This window comes from Mercenaria mercenaria, unplaced genomic scaffold (assembly GCF_021730395.1).
Source record: "Mercenaria mercenaria strain notata unplaced genomic scaffold, MADL_Memer_1 contig_3710, whole genome shotgun sequence".
Classification (NCBI taxonomy): Eukaryota; Metazoa; Mollusca; class Bivalvia; order Venerida; family Veneridae; genus Mercenaria; species Mercenaria mercenaria.
Window position 1 is genome coordinate 1 of NW_026461876.1, and position 18,049 is coordinate 18,049.

An 18,049-nucleotide genomic window follows, 5' to 3' on the forward strand; every position below is an offset into this window, starting at 1 on the left:
GATCCGGGAAACGAGGTACATCTTCAATGCCAGTTTGAACGTTACTTAATACAAAAACTGCAGCCATGTATTCAGAACGAGCATGACACGAAACTGAAAGAATGGTATCAGGAGGTATCCAAAGCTCAGAAACAGGTATCTATCTATAATAAAAGAATTTTGTTGACATTTTCAACCGGACTGTGAATCAAATCTTATGCACTTTCATGATAGATTATAAGTTATTGAAAAACCTTATTGAGAATCTCCCTGTTTTAGGGATTTAGTAGTAATTTTAAATTTTCTTGTGCTCTGCATTATGTTCCGGTTACTTTTATTATCTTGTTGTCTTCTTGAATAGGTAAACGAATATCTCAAGAACCTTGAAGGTAAGTTAGATTCTATCGTGTATTTGCTAGACATGTAGGACAGATATATAGCTTTTCTCGTGTATGTACATTTTATACATATCACACATTATGAAATAAAACATTCTGCACTTAAACCATGTAAAGTGATTAAAAAAAAGAAAAGAACAGCAATACTATAATAATCTCATTTAATTCTTAGTATACTGTAACCTTGTTTTCCAATATTTGCTTAATTTTACCATATAAAAGAAGTAGATTTTATAAATTGTAAGAAAACATTTGTTATAAATGCCATTCTGAATATATCTTCTGTGTTTTTCTTTATAATTTGATTGTTTCTCTTCTTCTTGGAGTAGATCTTTTAATTATAGTTTTATTTTTAAGGATTCAACGTTTACTTAAAAGATAAGTCCGATCGATATGAACGTTACATAAAACTTTTGGTTAAAGGCGGGCGATTTGTATTGTCTGCTCTAATTAAAACAAAATGTCAGCAAAGCGATTTGAGATGCAAACTGGATGAGAAAGAAGATATACTTAGGGGAAAGATCACTGATGCGGAACATTTAGAAATCCTCTATCCATCTGCCTCAGATCGTTTGGCTATCCCGTTGGATTTGTCAGTTTGGGACATTTCGTTACTGGCTGGGGTATTACTGTATGCTTTTGAGTGCAGTGATGACCTGAAGGAAGCAATTGGCAAACTCTACGATGCACGGAAAAACTACGCAGAAGTAGCTGTTATATCATTAGATCCGGAAGCCTTTTTTGAATGCCTATATGGTCTCAAATGCAGCATTGATGTTGCTAAACCTTATCTAAATTCGGAAGAGAAATCTCATATTAATGAAATATTGGAAGAGAGTAAGAAGAAAGCAAAGGAAGATGGCTCATTTAAGACATACATGGAAGAACTCAAATCGCAGGGTTTGCAGATGAAATCTTTTTCAGACATTCATAAAGGTAAAACTAAATTATGAATTTCATGTCTATGTTGAGTTGCTGTAATATTTTGCTTCGATTATTAATAAGGGACAATAATTATGCTTTTTCAAATGGTCAAGATAAACAATTAAACATGTTCCTAAAATGACGAAATAAAATCTGGACTTGATGTAAATAATAAAAATAAAATCTGCACTTCTTGTTTCTTTCAGAGACTGTTCAGAAAACGAAAGAAACACTTCGACAAATGATTACACATGGAATAAGCTTCGACAGTAACCGCAGTATGCTATTATGTTTGTTTCTTTCTTTCTTGTTTTTTTTTTTTTTTTTTTTTTTTTTTTTTTTTGTTATTTTTGACTGTTGCAATCATTATTGCTGTTTTTTGTATATGTTGTACTAGATAAATTAATTTCTTTATACTTAGTATTTCTCCATACATAATAATATTTTCTCCATGTTCTATTATGATAGTAATTGAAAGTGCAGCAATCTTCTGGTCTTTTTGTAATTTCAGTGCTAGAATTGAAAATGATAACTGTCGGATCCGACGAAGAGAAGAAGAAAATTGCAGAAAACATTTTGTTTGAAGTGTGGCAGACAGCATTGGATCGAACAGAAGACAAAGACAATTTTCAAGACATCCAGGAGGAAGTAAACAAGATTTTACAAGAGATAAAGTCAAAGAATATACAAAATATATCCGTTGAACAGAGATGTATCCTTCTACAGATTGCAAGTAGGGAACCTTGTGACATGTTGGCCCTTATTGAATATTTCGAAAGTGACTTATTCCACAAAACCCTGGATGATATATGTAAAAAGGTTGGATATTATTGCGATACGATTGTTGCAATATGTTCAAATGTGACCATTGAATCTCTGCACGGCATACTTAATGCACGTAAGTATCACCGACTTAATTACTTACTAGTGTTAAACAATAATATCTTATGTTTGGATAAAGATTGAAATTGTTTGGATGCTGAGCATTGTGAATAAGTTGTCAACAACATCATGGATCTATGGCTGTGTTTGGGGTGTTCTGTGCTTCCGTGAAATCTACCCTTACCTTTTATCAAATATTCATCTAGTCTAAAGTTAGTCGTTCTACCCTCGAGTAATCATAATAAAGAAAACATAGACTATGTCGGTTCTCTTTATCCATTATATTGTTCAGCTATAAACACTAATGTGAAATAAATCATTAATATTCACAAATACGATTTTTATGTTGCTGTTCTTGTTACTTTCGTTCTCGTTAATGTACAGAAAATCTACCAGAGCAACAAGAAAGTGGCATAAGAGTTCCAATTACTGTTTCTTCGCCAGCTGCCATGTTTCAGTTGTGGAAATTATTTCGAAGTGAGCAATTTTCAAATAGCACAAATGCTATTGCGGAGAAGTTGTCAAAACACTCTAATACATCAGTTACCCTGAAAACCTTCACAGATATGAAAGAGTTGAACGGCGTCTTTGATGGAGGTTTGTTTTAAATATACATGTACATTGTGTCAAAGTTTTCTGTGACTTAAAGGAGTAATAAATAACAAGTAAAAGCACTTTCCTGCATGCTTTGAGTATGTCAACGTTGTGACAACCAGTTTTTCGTTCTACTAAAATAAAACACTACAGTGAGGCCTTGCAATAAGTTATACCAATAATTTAAGATATCTCATACTTCCACCATTCCATCATTAAATTCAGTCGTTGCAATATTAATAGAAAAATAAACATATCCTTCAAATCAATCTTCTTATGTATAAATCTAATATTCCACAGAAACTGAGCAAAGCAGTACAGACAGCGAAAATAATGATTCCTCGACTCAAGATAGTAGCCAAACGTTAAACACCGAACCAGATTCCACATACCAAGGAGATTTAGCGGGACATCCAGCTGATCAGTCGTCCCAATATAACAAACAAATGGTTAGTATAATTCACTTTGGGGCCCATATTTATCAAAGTTTTAGACTTACACTTCAAAATGCTAATTTTTCATTTGTTCTATCATTGTTAAGCTAGAACAGAATTACAATGTCACATTTTATGAATGTGTTTTCTGCAGATACAGATAGAAAGAAACTGTAGTGGACAGATATAGCGGACGAGTTGCTTCAAAAAATCCAACAACAAATATATATTGATCATATGAAAGATACAAAAATAGGTATGGGTTAGAGACAGGGATGGCGTTGTTGGTGAAATCATTGCCAAAGTCGAACTTACGTAATTGCGCTGCCCGTTGTGAACTGCTTCAATTTAGTCTATTTGGGTTTGGGTGTATAACGAACAGACAGAAGAGCTATATTCCAGTTGGGATCTCACAAGAGTCTTGTAAGCCGTGGACTTTTGCGTTGGCATTTATATGTCTGCAAAGGAGACATAGAATTATAGAATTTGATAAGCCTTTTTATTTGATCTATTTACGACAAAGATCTTTTAAAACGCCCCGTTTATTTAAATACTGATTTTGATGAATAGAGATTTGATTTTTAATAAAAGCGGGGAATTTGGAAAACCTTGTTGTTCACGAATTTGTAATCGATGTCAGCACATTGTGATATTTAATGTTTATAAATGTGTATCGTGCATTGTGTTTGACGTAAATACAGTCGTGTCCATTTAATACGAACTCGCTTGATACGAATTTTCGACTATAACGAACGAAGTCCGGATTCCCCGGCCGAGTCCTTCTATTTTCTTTGTAAAATTATTTCGGTAATAGCGAACTCGCTTCATACGAATTTTCGGGAGATACGAACACATTTTGGAAGTCCAATGAGCTAAAATGTTATTACTTTCCATTTTTTATACGAACTAATTTTAGAAGTCGGCGGCCATTTCGCCCTTGCTACGCTTGATTTTTGAACAGTTTGAATCTGTACAGTGCTGATATTAAATCGAAGTGATTATCACCTGTAATCGATAAATACATAATAAAGAGATTAACACTATGTTTGCAGTTATTTTATTTATTACAATATAGTCCAAGTAATAATCAGCACATTGTAATATTTAATGTTTATAAATGCGTATCGCGCATTGTGTTTGACGTAAATACATTTAAATTCATTCACGAGCCAAGATACACGTGCAATGGGGAATAAATTTTTCTATATGGATGAGGCGTTTTTTAAGTCCTTGAGTTTATCTGTGCGTCTCATGTGGATAGAGGTATTACGAGTTTATACACAGTAGAATTGGTATATCACGTTCATTCCGTCAGTCATGTGGCTCAAAAAGCTTCCTTTTTAAATGTCAGTCCGTGCATTTATTTAATAGAAAACTTAGGAAGAAATTGAAATCATATTTTAAAAAGAAATGGAACGAAAAGATAATCAGTTTACACTGGAAATTTTGAACTTTGCATTACCTCTCATGAACAGACTCAATTAAACCAAGTCTGCTATGTTTTGCCTGGTTGTAATCTTTGATTTCAAATTATCTTTTTACAGATTTTAATTACATTTAGTTTTACCTTGGAACATGGTGTATAGAAATGTGAGGGCTTTTTTACAGTTATCCGATGTAATCTCTCCATTGTTGTTTTTCCTCTCCGCACAGGGCGGAGCCCAACAGTCTTACTTCTTTTGTTTGTTTCGTCTGCTCGTTGTCTATATACGATTTAGTTTGTCTGTGTAGTTATGTGTACATATTAATCATGTACACATCCAGCGATATAATGCTTTACGGTTACAGTTTGAGAAGTCTGCTTTCTTGGAAACTTTTAGCATTTAAAGACTTTGTGCATGTTCCACCTTACAGCTGCGTTGGCAATTAGCGTCACGAGATAAATACATACCTATTTTATATCTCCCAGCAATTTATTTGCAACAGAACTTGGCAAGCTTCGTGTACTAGTATACAGTTACACATAACCAAGTATCCATGGGTGGAGTGCTGTATGTCAGATTGCGTTCTTTGAAGTTGTCTTTTCCTGTTGCACTTTTGTCGTTGTTTTTCAAGCTATTTCTCTTATATAATTATTAACTTTATTTTTTAATGGATAAATCAAAACTTGGCGACGTTGTATTAATAAAATCCTAATGCGTCAAAGAATGGCTTGTTCAAAATCTACTTTATAAACTTTTGTCATCAATTATGAAATCACATATAGGAAGTACTCTCTTTTTGAAATAATCCAAACCTTATACTCTAACGGACAGACTTCTTCCTTTGATCAGTACGCGCATTGCTTTAGTTTTCTTAAATTATACTTAGGTTTCAAGTTGTGTTGTTATTTTATATCGTGCTATATCGTCTGACATAAGAAAGATCTACAAAAGTCTTTTGACTTCCAGCTCAATGTATATGGTATATGTATATATTGAGCCCCAAATCAATGCTATGCATCAAAGGTATTAGTTGCATGATATTTCCACTTATAGTTATTTTTACTATTTTCAGAAAGAAATAGACGAAAACAAACAAACAACATCCTCCTTATCAAAATCTGAGGCAGGTATGGTAAATTGTAAAGTTTTCTCAAAACAAAACTCTCGTTTTATAGTTGCACAGTATACGTCTTATGATTTATTGTTGAACGATACAGTTTATGGTTGCACAATATGCTTGTACCAATAATTGCAAATATCTCATACTTCAACCACTCCATTATTAAATCCAACCATTAAATATTAATAGCAAAATATACATCTCCTCAGATAAATTATCATATGTATAAATTTAATATTCCGCAGATACTGAGCAAAGTAGTAAAGACAGGTACAGAGAAAGTAATGATTCCTTGACTCAAGGCAGTAGCCGAACGTTAAACACTGAACTAGATTCCCAATACAAAGGACATTTAGTGGGACATCCAGCTGATCAATCGTCCCAATATACCAAACAAATGGTAAGTATAATTCACTTCTCTTACATCTGGGCCTATATTTATGCCCCCCATTTGAAGAAGGTGGGACATATTGTTTTGCAGATGTCAGTCGGTCTGTCCGTCGGTCGGTCGGTCTGTATGTCCGTAGACCAATCCGTTTCCGGATGATAATTCAAGAACGCTTGGGTCTAGGATCATGAGAGTTAATAGGGAGGTTGATGATAACCTGCAGATGACTCCTATTGATTTTGAGATCAAAAGGTCAAAGGTTAAGGTCACAGTGACCCTGAACATTTATACGATTTCCGGATGATAACTCAAGAATGCTTAGGCCTAGGACCATGAAAGTTAATAGGGAGGTTTGTCATGACTATCAAATGGGTTCTATTGGTTTTGAGATTAGTCGGTCAAAGGTTAAGGTCACAGTGACCCAGAGTAGTTAAACAGTTTGCGAATTATAACTTAAGAATGCTTGGACCCCGGATCATGAAAGTTGATAGGAATGTTAATCATGACCAGCAGATGACCCTATTGATTTTTAGATCAGTAGGTCAAGGTCACAGTAACCTGGAACAGTTAAACGGTTTTCGGACGATAACATGAGAACGCTTGGGTCTAGGATCACGAAACATAATAGAGAGGTTTATCTTTACCAGCAAACTACCCTTATTGATATTTAAGTCAGTAGGTCACAGGTCATGGTCACATTGACCCAGAACAGTTTAAATGAAAGTTGATGGGGAGGTTGGTCATGAGCAGCAGATGACCCCTTTTGATTTTGATTTTAGTCGGTCAATGGTCAAGGTCACAGTGTCCGCGAACAGTTTCCGGATGATAACTCAAGAAATCTTGGGCCTACGATCATGAAAGTTGATTGGGAGATGGGTCATGACCAGCAGATGACTCCTATTGATTTTGACCAGCAGATGACTCCTATTAACTTTTAGGTCAGTAGGCAAAAGGTCAAGGTCACAGTGACCCGGAACAGTTACCAGTAACCATTACCGGATGATAATTTGAGAATGCTTGGGTCTAGGATCAGGAAACTTAATAGGGAGGTTGATCATGGCCAGCAGACGACCCCTATTCTGAGGTGAACAGGTCAATGGTCAAGGTTACGTTGACCCAGAACAGTAGAACATTTGTGCACAGTGACAAAATAATTTCTGTTCCTTGTGCAATTACTGAATGCATCGGGTGGGGGATAGCATTTCGTGTTCTACAAGCTCTTGTTATCAAAGTTCTAGACTTACACTTTAAAGACTTTAAGGGGACGCATACTTTGAAATTAGAAAAAAGTGGGTGGGGTATGATAAAATTTACCTGCAAAAAAGTACAAGGTTTTGGTACATGAAATGGATACTGTTTCAACTGTTATAAGTACACAAAGGATTGCTCAATAAAATAAAAATGAGAAAACTGAAACAAGAAAGTTATTGTTGAATTACATAAGACTTATTGTGTACATTCAAAGTCAACAATTAAGACTTTTTGGTGCGAAAATTATTGTGCTTCACCTTGTCCAAAGATTTATCAATGTCCTACAGATTCTAATTTAAAGAAAGAATGTGAAATATGGTCACTGTCTTGCTTTTCATTTCGCATATGTAAGCTAAAACACATTATTTAGTTTGTTTACAAAGTAGTGCATAAGAAAAGATACGATGGTCAAGGAATGCCACATTCCAAAACTAAAAGAGTATATTCCCCTTAATACATTAAACATTTATCGTTACAGAAGTCTAGTGGCTTACAATAAGGGCCTAGAAATGTTGCCATTATTAATTTTTAACTTGGTATTCATGAACTACAATGCACTTAAATATCAAAACACATTCAACAAACTTTTGAAAATGTATTGTCTTAAAAATCCCTAAAATAAGGTATGAAATTTGGTTGAGGGGTCCAATCAATGTGTATATGTGCAAAAGTAACATTCTAATCTTGTTCACAAAAGTTACTAATACACAGCAGGCATGTCAATGATCAAAACTGGACGAATATACAGTTATCCTCACTTTAATGTCATTTATAATTTGTCCTTGAATTCTCCACCATACTTTTCATAACTCTGTTTGCACGAGTTGCACGAGAATGCTGTCATTCACGTAAAAAATGGAGTCAAATAAGTTGTAAATGCAATATCATCTAAACGTAATTAATGGATTATGCAGTTCAAGATAAACTTTATCTCATAACGTAACGAACATGTATAATGTTGTAAACAACAACTTTACTTACACTGATTTAAGTAGCAGTCGGTTTATAAGTGACTTTATTGATTCATTTTGTGTTTTGTTATTGTTGTCAAAAAGTATAACGGAAGTGCCTCACAACTGAAGCGGAAACCAGTTTGATGCGCAAAGTAGTCCAATGTAAGTAATATTTTTTGACAACTGTCCACAGAAATTAATAATTTTCTAATATTAAAGACGAATATCTGAATAGGATTCATTATTTGATAAGAAATTATAATCATCGACATGTTTTTTAAAAAATCGTACACGTGCTGACACCTAAGTTGTCTCCCGTTGTTTATTAGAGTTACCTTTCGTCCGGCGCAGTAATACATTTGCAGTGAATCGCCGAGAAGTCGTGGGAAAATTAAAAACCATGTAAACAAACTGAAATTAACCACCTTTTCAAGATGAATTTCAAGTGATCGCCATTATGCATTTAACCCGCCTGACCTGTGTAGCATCTTAGATATCTGTTCTAAGGTATTCACTGTGTAGAACGTCATGTTATGCCCTTGCAATGCTAATCCCACTCTGATTTTTTTGTTTACATTTTTATCAATGAGAAATATGGCGTCCATCCCGAGCTGAAATGACGTTGCGTTAAATTTTTACATGTTTAAGCAAACCTGGTGTGTTAGAAAGAAAATCTCATCCCTTCAACATTATTTGGAACACTGTTATTGTAAAAAACCTGTTTCTTCCATATACAAAAACTTAATATTTTGTGTTGAATGTACTTTCACAAAGACCTCTGTTTTCCTATTACATTCATAGTACCACATTCTTATCCACAAAATACTGAATATTACAGGTGTCCATCAGTATTATATCAGTTCAGGAATATGTTTTTTATTTTCCCACCATCGATTTCTTGAATATGCACCCCTTCCCCATTTCTGTATGAACTGTGAATGTAGCAATATGCGTCCCCTTAAAGATACCAAATAAAGACAAATAAAAAAGCATAACTCTTAAAAAAAGACTACACATTTTGAAATATACATCTAAACATTACGATAGCCGTGCATTATTCCTTTCAAATCAAAACATGTGCAGAGAAACGAATGATTATTTTTTTTTTTGTATTTTCTTAGACTGACATGGGTGGTCATTTTGTCCTACTTTCATGTTTATCGTTTTTCCGTAACCGATCGGAAATTCTTCGGGATCACGTGATTTTATAATTAATTCAGACGAATATCCGTTTAAAGACGCGCCACAAACTATAAATAGAAAACGATAACGATAACGTTATCGGAAAAGTCGATTATGTCTTTACTGGTTATTCAGGGTTTACTGCATGGTAAATCAGGGTTTTCTTTATAGTCAATACGATTCAAATGTAGTGCACCTATTTTGTCACGGATAATGGTTTCACTACCCGATTCCCCTTTTCTCAATAATAACATAAATAGTTTTTGTACAAATACCGTTCGCGAGTACTATATAACTATATTTTTTGTTTATTTCCATGATATTAGTTATACTTGATTTGCATGAAAAATATGAGATAATCAAGCTTTTACTTTTAAAATGACAGTGACGTATATTAGGCCAAGACAATGTGTTTAATGTATAAAATTTTATTGAATTAATGTAGCAATATGTAGATAAGTCAGTGTATGTAGGCAAATTCCAATCACATTTTGTTTCTACAGTGTAAGATAGCTATTCATCTATATTCTTAAGAGATTGATGAAATAAGTTTGCAGATCAAGTTGTGAAAACACATTTATTGAGGAAGGGCCTAAATTGTCTACCCGAAAACTTGAGTATAGCTGTATATTACCTGTATTATAAGAATGATTTTCATGAAGTTTTTATGAGTTACAAAAATGTTGAAATCCCTGTGCTATGTTTGTGAACATCACGTTATCGTTGGATATATTTATAAATTATAGCCTCGTTTCGGAGCATTCTTCCGAAAAAATCCGAAGATGCGCGACGGGTTCGTAAGCAGTCGGAAAACATACTTTCGGTTTGAAACAGGCAAAAGGTTTTTGTTTATTTGTTGGTTATTCTTGAACATATTCACGGCTATTTGGTAGATCCGATACAGTGGGTCATATGTTCTGTAAATATTAAGTCTCAGCTATAAACTCTGGCTTTCATATAATACTCGTTCGGGTTTTAGTAGTGGACCTTTAAACATTAAATGATATTTTAGTTGTTTTTAATCAAAGTAAATGAATTTTTGCTGTTAATTATATTACCGGTATGCAATTATATATATTTTATTAATAAAAAGTAGTGTAAATGCAATTGATGTCATGTCTGTTGTCCCTGGGATGTTTCGTGTGTAAGTCAGAAGGGGAGCCGCGAGTTTCTTTATAAATGATTTCGGTAATTTATAACACCAAATTTCAACCTTAACACATTTTTTGCATATTAATCAAAACACTATGGAAATTTCTGGCAAAAAAGTAATTAAAGAAATAACAACTAAAACAATAAAAAAAATCCTCCTCCAATACCCTGACATGCTCCAAAAATAACATCCGGGCTTTGAATTAATGCCCCGTTTTCTATATGCAATGCAAGCCAGATTTGGATTGAATCCGGGCACCGACCTGAAATTGAAAACAGGTCTCAGAATTCTACTTTGTTGGACCTACGATTAATAAGTAATAACTGGAAACAGCTATAATTTTCCAGCGGTAACTAAGCAGCGCAGTGTAAACAAATAAAAATGAATAAAACTAAACACACAAACATTCAAAAATTATTTGATGACCGAGCAAGGAAAGCGGTACCTACCATAACCATTTGCATGGCCTTGAACGTTCAGTAATAAATACATAAAAGTTCAGTCAGGTAATGAGAAACGAGTATTTTCTGTTGGATTTATACAAGTTTGCCATACAAACCGGTCGTCAAATATTCATAATGTAGTTTATATTCATTTTTGTGCATGTGTAGTGCGTGGCACCCCTAGGTTAGAAACGGGACACCACAATCTTTAGAAAACTACTTTTCTTGTGTAAAGTGATTGTATTCCAACAATAGAAAACATTTCTTATTCAGGTGATCATGAATGTGTTATTTAAAGAATTGAAATAGTAAGAAGTCTTAATATGAATTATCTAATAGAAAAAGTGGAAACATAATTATGCATATGTGTGAATATGCAAGTTAAATTGTATCCAGACTGAGCATACTGTTTTGCTGTTCACCAAAATGAGTAAATAAAAAGAACAAATTAGATCTAATTATCATGAGTATTATGTTTTCTACTTCAGTTATTCATACTCAAACATCTGTATTATGTCCGTTTGTCACAATCTAAATTATGTACACCTTCCACTTGGGCTTCCCTTTATCAAAAACATTCCCTGTCTTTTGTTCGTCCATTTTGCAAAACTGTGTGTTCCATGTATATTTATTTGTATTTCAGCGAGGGCAAATGATGGCTACAGATGTTTCAAGTGGTCACTATTCACCAGAAAATGAGAACTTCTGCAGATACTTTCGACTAGTGAATGAAACTGGTGTGAAACCTTTATGGAAGATCCTTGAAAATGAAGCAACATCTCTGCAGATGACTGTCGAAGGTTTTATGGGTAGGCATGAAACAACTATGCAAGTTTTAAGGCAGAGGGGTACAATTCAGAAACATCAGTTCGATATAATGTATCCACCAACAGGAAACTTTCAAATAAAAAAAATGGATACAAGTCTTCTTTGTTTATTTATTATGAACACTTGCACTATATCATCGAGAGGTCGGACAGCAACGGAAAATCTTCAGAATTCTACAAACGATCTTTATCACAATCCAGTAACAGCTTTATCAAGATTAGATTATGACACAAAATTTTTGAATATTCAAAATGTCATTAAAACACTTCTGAAAGAGTGTCAAGATATAAACTTTGAGAATGACATCGAAAGGGAGATAACAAACATTAAGGAAGGTCCTTTAAGCGTGGCATCAATGCTAAAGCTATTTAAGGAATTTATCGATGTGCAACGCTCAATGCATAATTTTGATGACAAACTATATCAGTTAGAGAAATCTGTATATGTACTGTATGAAAGAACTGGAGAGTTACACAATGAATATGCAAGCGTCAAAAAGCAGCCAATGCTAACTACGGAAGCTATAGAAAAAATACTTCAGTTGGGTAAGTCCTCTTTTTTGCATTCAGTAAATTGTCACATATGCATGTACTAGAGATCAAACATAATGCCACTTTTTTAACCTGTGATTAAATAGAACACATGTTAAATCTCTGACTTCTGACTGACTGCTTAAAGGAGCACATGCCGTGTGGAAGCACATCATGTATCCTTCTTCTCTTACTTGTAAGAGCCTTAATTATCTTAAAAGCTGTGTTTTCTCCCCTCAATTATGAGCTGGTTATTATTTAGAAGCTACAATATTTTGAGCTAAAACAATTGGAGCATTTAGATTTGCCGTTCTCCGTACAACGTACGTACTTCCGTTCGAACATGTATCGTGTATCTCAAAAAGTTTGTTTGAGAATGTAGCCATTGATATATCATATAAGATAAAGTTATTTGATTTAATGAAATTATCAGTTTTGAGTTATGAATATGATATATGGGGTTTTCATAGGGGCATCCGATGTAGAAAGACTGATTTAAAATTCTGAAACATATCTAGAAAGTTCGCCAGCAGACAGAGAGCGCAATTTTTTAAAAGTTTAAAAGTGTTCCTTTGCTTATTATCCGTGAAGTTAGACTGGTTAAATACTGCTTTAGAATTACGAGACCCCAAACTAATTACTTTATATGAACTTAATCAGAGTAAAGAATATGAAAATTTTGATAATATATGATGTAAATGTGTAAAACAACTTCTAGACGGAATCTGGAGAATTTTCCAAACTACAAACATTTGTGTATTTAAGAAAAGTTTTAATTAATGAATAACTTTATTTTTGTCTATTATGTATTTTACACATTATTCACTTTTTGAACGAAGGAGATTAAGAAAATATCGACAGAAATCAGAGAATATGTACTAAACGTAACATGAATTCTACAGCTACAGCAAATGAATATCATTTTCTTCTATTTGAATTATTTACGGAGGTTTAATTTCTACTTTAGGTGCTTCTTCAGCACAGACAGGGATAAATCCAACGGTAGAAACACTTCTAAGTAAGTACAGTGTGTTTGTTTTATATCATATGCAACGTATGGACTCGTTTTTTAGTTCAAAGCAGTCAGATTATAGATTTTATGCTGTCAAATTAAAAATTTATTAGCAACAGATAAAGAACTGCATTTCATTTAGGGCAGCGAACGTCACAGTATCCAATCGTTACTTTGAAAAACCGGATCAGTAACGCATGATCTCGGATCAATTGCAGCGGTTTTCATATGGGAAAATTAGACCCATCGATTTTTCACACGAGTGAAAATATTTTATATAGCGCAAAGAAGGAGCCCTTTACTTTATTTAAATTCATGGAAAAAGTATTATAGGTATTTTAGCTTTGCTGTCTATCTACAATTATAATACAATTAAAAATGGAAGAACAACTTCAAACTGGTTTTTAATTTATTTCTAACTACTTTCGGCTTTCAATGCCTTCATCAGGGGTATAATGTTTACAATCAATAACGTTGATGACATCATGTAGAACATGACGTCATAACAACGACGTCAAAACGTATGCAACAACATGGCGTAATTTAACATTCAAAAACATTATACATATAATACAGAAATGCACAATGTAAAGGTTCTATGAAGATGCATTATTTCCAGAGAAAATGCAGATAGCAAAAAGGATATTAAAAGTCTGGAAAAAACTTCTACAATTAGAAATATAGTAAAATATGGATAATTTGCTGAAATTTCTTCTGTTTAACAAAGAATAAATAGATTCTTATGTGTGCTAAAAGACCTTTGCAAACGACTTCGTAATCTATATTCATTTAGCTATTGTTTCATACTAATTTCAGTTTTCTAGGTGAAGAAGAAAATGGTCTTTTTTAAGCATTTTGCAGATGAGCATAGGTTTTTTTTCCTTATCGGAAAGACTCGAACATTCTCGTATGGTTTCGTCAATTCTTACGGAATTTAAGCTCCTTAACGGTAAAGACTGATATCTTCTCACCCGCTAAACAGCACACATGTACGGATTTATAAATTAGTGGACGCTCCATAATATGATTTGTTTACATTTTTTGGCAAGTTAGAAGTAGAAAATTAAAATTCAAATTTTGAAAGGATGATGTTGAATTTCGCTTACATTGAATTTCGCACAGACTAGGAAATCGAAATTAAAAAGAATTCGTCGAATTTCGAGGCAGAATTGAAGCGGTCGTCCAGTGAAAAATGTGTCGGCTGCTCAACCCAGGGGTCGTGGGTTCGAGCATCCGTGAAAGGGGTCACGACCATGACTTCTCATATGACACCAGTACTGGGTTTTCCCGGAAGCTGGCTGTTTAAAAGATAGTTTCACATTCAATACCAGTTTTAAATTCGATTGCTTTGAAAATTCGAGCATGCTTGAAATATAATACCGAGAATAATCTATTTAGATTTTTAACAAGGAGCTGTGTTCAATAAACGCTTGATGCCCCCGGTGGCATCCTTGTCGATACAAAGCAACCTAAGTCCAAAACGAGGTCAAGTTCAAGGTCAAGGTCAAACTGAGGTCAGGTGATGTCTGAAGATGAGGAATGGTCACAGGTTACATCTGCATTAGTATCAAGTCATTCTAGTAAGGGGTATTGATGCTAGACGAAACGGTCCCATTTGGTTAACCTCGTGCGGATGGGCGGACGGACGGACGGACGGACGAACGAACGGACGGACAGGACAATCACTATATGCCTCCCGCATCAGTAGATGCCGGGGCATAAAAACTTGAATTTCGATATATCCGATCTTGCACGATTTTTAATCTTGAATCTTGAGCAGATCGCAGTTTCAGTATTATACTGAAATTCAGCTTTTCAAAATTTGAAGTACGATTTTCGAGATGGCTCGACACTAATTGCTTGCTCGATATTTGACTTTTTCATTTCAATATCAATCTTGGAACAGGCTGTTCATTCAGTACGAGATCGAAACTTGGCTTTTGGAATATTATAAATCTCGATCATAGAGCTGGCCCGAAATTAAAAGCTATTTTGCAATTTGACGTTTTTCAATCTTCAGGTGTAGCTTAGGATCAAAATTCGATAAGTTATGAAGTTGAATTTCGATCTTCGAGCTGGCATAAATTCCAAGCTAGTTGGACACCGCTCACGCCATAATAATAAATGTGCAGTTATTTGATTACATAAACAAATTACTTAAAATCTTTATTTCATAATCATGAACATCAAAGAAAGTATTATAAAAGCAAGTTTTCATCTGATTGTAAGAAAGTAGAAATTACTTTTGGAAAGTCATTGTTTGGTTTTATAATAATGTTTGTTGAGAATACCGTTATAAATGATATTCTGATTTAACCACCAACAGCCATTTAGGTTTCTATTTTCTAATCTATCTTTGCAATCACTGTAAATTAGACTTAACAATATCCCTAAATCCATATGATCAAAAGTATTAATGTAACGGTACATTGGCGAAGAAGGGTTAGACATCGGCCTTGAAATACAGAGTAGGCCGAACACTAGCGAACAGTCTCAACAGCCGATTTACCTGGCCAAACGTATTATCGGTTTTTGTGGTGATTTTCACGATGGGTCTAATTTTCCCATATGGGTGATTTTGAGTAAGAAAATCATATTTTTCTGTTATTAAGAATTTGTTGTCAAGAACGGCATATAGTGCAAGATGTGCTCCGAATATTATGAAATACTCCTTGCTATTCATTTTCCAGCAAATCTAAGCACTTTTCTCAATTACATGTACTCTTGAAAACCATGCGAAAATAGCAGGTAAACAATGTCACTACTAGAAAAAGTATCATGTCAGAACGTTATTTGGCAAAAACACTAAATTACCACTTCCACGATATCACTGACACATTCTTGTAACTTATTTTATCATAAATGATTAAGTACATATTTCTTGGAAGACCAATTTATTTTATGCTAACTGGTGAAATACTGAAAAATATCAGTGAGATATTTCTCTATATCACTCACAGTGCCGAACTTCTTTTTTTTTCAGATAAAATTATCTCCCTTGAAATATATTCTTTAATTAACTCCCTTTGTTGCCTATATAATGGCTGGTATCCTATTATTACCATAACATTCAGGCCATACAGGAGACATGTACAGCTAAACAATCCTATATAGGACAAGCTAGCTATAATAAAATTTGCAGAAGAAATAATATTATAGATCTGATGCTCTAGAAATGTTACCTTCAAAAGTGGTTGCTTGGCCTTGCTGTTAATGTTTTTTTATAGCTATAGATACTTTAGATACGTCTTTCCTCCACTTTAAGCACATTAAGTTTGTTGTTGCCTTAGTTTATTATCACAAGACATCAACTCAACCTTACGTAATATGCCAGCATTTTCGTCAAATTCTTCCCCACCCAGCCAGTTGTGTTCCAAATTCCATCACTATTCGTTATGCTATATAGCTCATGGACCAATATTTCCATTAAATCCATGATAATATTTAATTCTGCAGCTTGATTTTCCAAGGACTTTCGGATATTTCCCAGTTGTTTAAGTTTTTTCGGGTTGTTTTTTAATCTGACCTTCAGCGTTTGTAAACAAAACAAGCTTCCGGTTATTTAACGAACTGATGGCATTGACCGAAAAGTTTTAAATATGCTTACTTAACTACTGTCAGTTGGCCGCGGATTGTGCATTTATTAACAAAATATTTTAAATGTAGTTTTTGTTTTCACGGATCTAATCACCAATATTCGATATCAATGTGCCTGAGTGTCCATGGTAATTTAGCGGATGCATCATATGTAACACAGTAGCCTAAATAAATCCTAATATCATCATGAAGCATTGATTTTATTTGAACAGGATAGCATGTAATAAACAGAAAAAAACGCTTATCTTCACCAATTAGCATAAAATAAAAAGAAAATTTGTTTGTTTGCAGTGTGATATCGAAAAATTCCCTTATCGGTGAAGATATATTTCGATATCACACTGCAAACAAACAAATATCCTCTATATAAGGCCATTCATGACCGTGCCGGTCACTAACGCAGAAGACATATGATCACCGACTGCAAAATGCTGTAATATAGGAGCTTTCCTATTTTCTCATCAATTAACAAGGGAAAAGAATTATCATCAGTAGTGGCAACACAAAGAACAACATGATCAAAAAGATGCTCCAGTCTGGTAAGAGTTACGTTACCCTATGTTGTTACTAAATTGACGTATATGAGAACTGAATAGATAAAATTAGAACAAACAGGATGGCTCTAACTTACATAAGAACTTGAAATCAGTACTGATACTTAAGGTATACAATTAAACAGGTTGTAATAAAAAGCATTCCATACTGTGGACATACCATTGGGTTCCCTGTTCCAAGAAGGTTTACACCAGCTTGCCAGCATAGTAGAATGATTTATTACACCTGTTACACCAGCGAATTTTGTCTTTGTGTCTTTTCATATGTCTCTTCAGGTTTGATTTTATTTGAAAGTATATGGAGCACATGAAGCAATAATGATAAGAATTAATGCATCATTTTTCTTTGTTTGAAAATAGAACTACTATAGTTCCGTTAATTATAGCGCTGCAATGATGGTAT

The 18,049-nt window shown here is 34.0% G+C and overlaps 1 protein-coding gene across 1 annotated transcript in view; it reads left to right on the plus strand.

Annotated features, from left to right (window-relative positions):
* Positions 1 to 40: 40 nt before the first annotated feature.
* The window catches only part of LOC123543467 (uncharacterized), a 30,524-nt gene continuing 12,515 nt past the window's right edge, over positions 41 to 18,049 (plus strand). Inside the window, exons 1-9 of the mRNA XM_053534467.1 lie at positions 41 to 135; positions 341 to 368; positions 735 to 1,313; positions 1,508 to 1,579; positions 1,813 to 2,199; positions 2,568 to 2,780; positions 3,078 to 3,226; positions 11,769 to 11,934; positions 13,451 to 13,501. Of these exons, the coding sequence (XP_053390442.1) occupies positions 1,256 to 1,313; positions 1,508 to 1,579; positions 1,813 to 2,199; positions 2,568 to 2,780; positions 3,078 to 3,226; positions 11,769 to 11,934; positions 13,451 to 13,501 (1,096 nt within the window). The 5' untranslated portion in view covers positions 41 to 135; positions 341 to 368; positions 735 to 1,255. The remainder of the gene's footprint in view (positions 136 to 340; positions 369 to 734; positions 1,314 to 1,507; positions 1,580 to 1,812; positions 2,200 to 2,567; positions 2,781 to 3,077; positions 3,227 to 11,768; positions 11,935 to 13,450; positions 13,502 to 18,049) is intronic.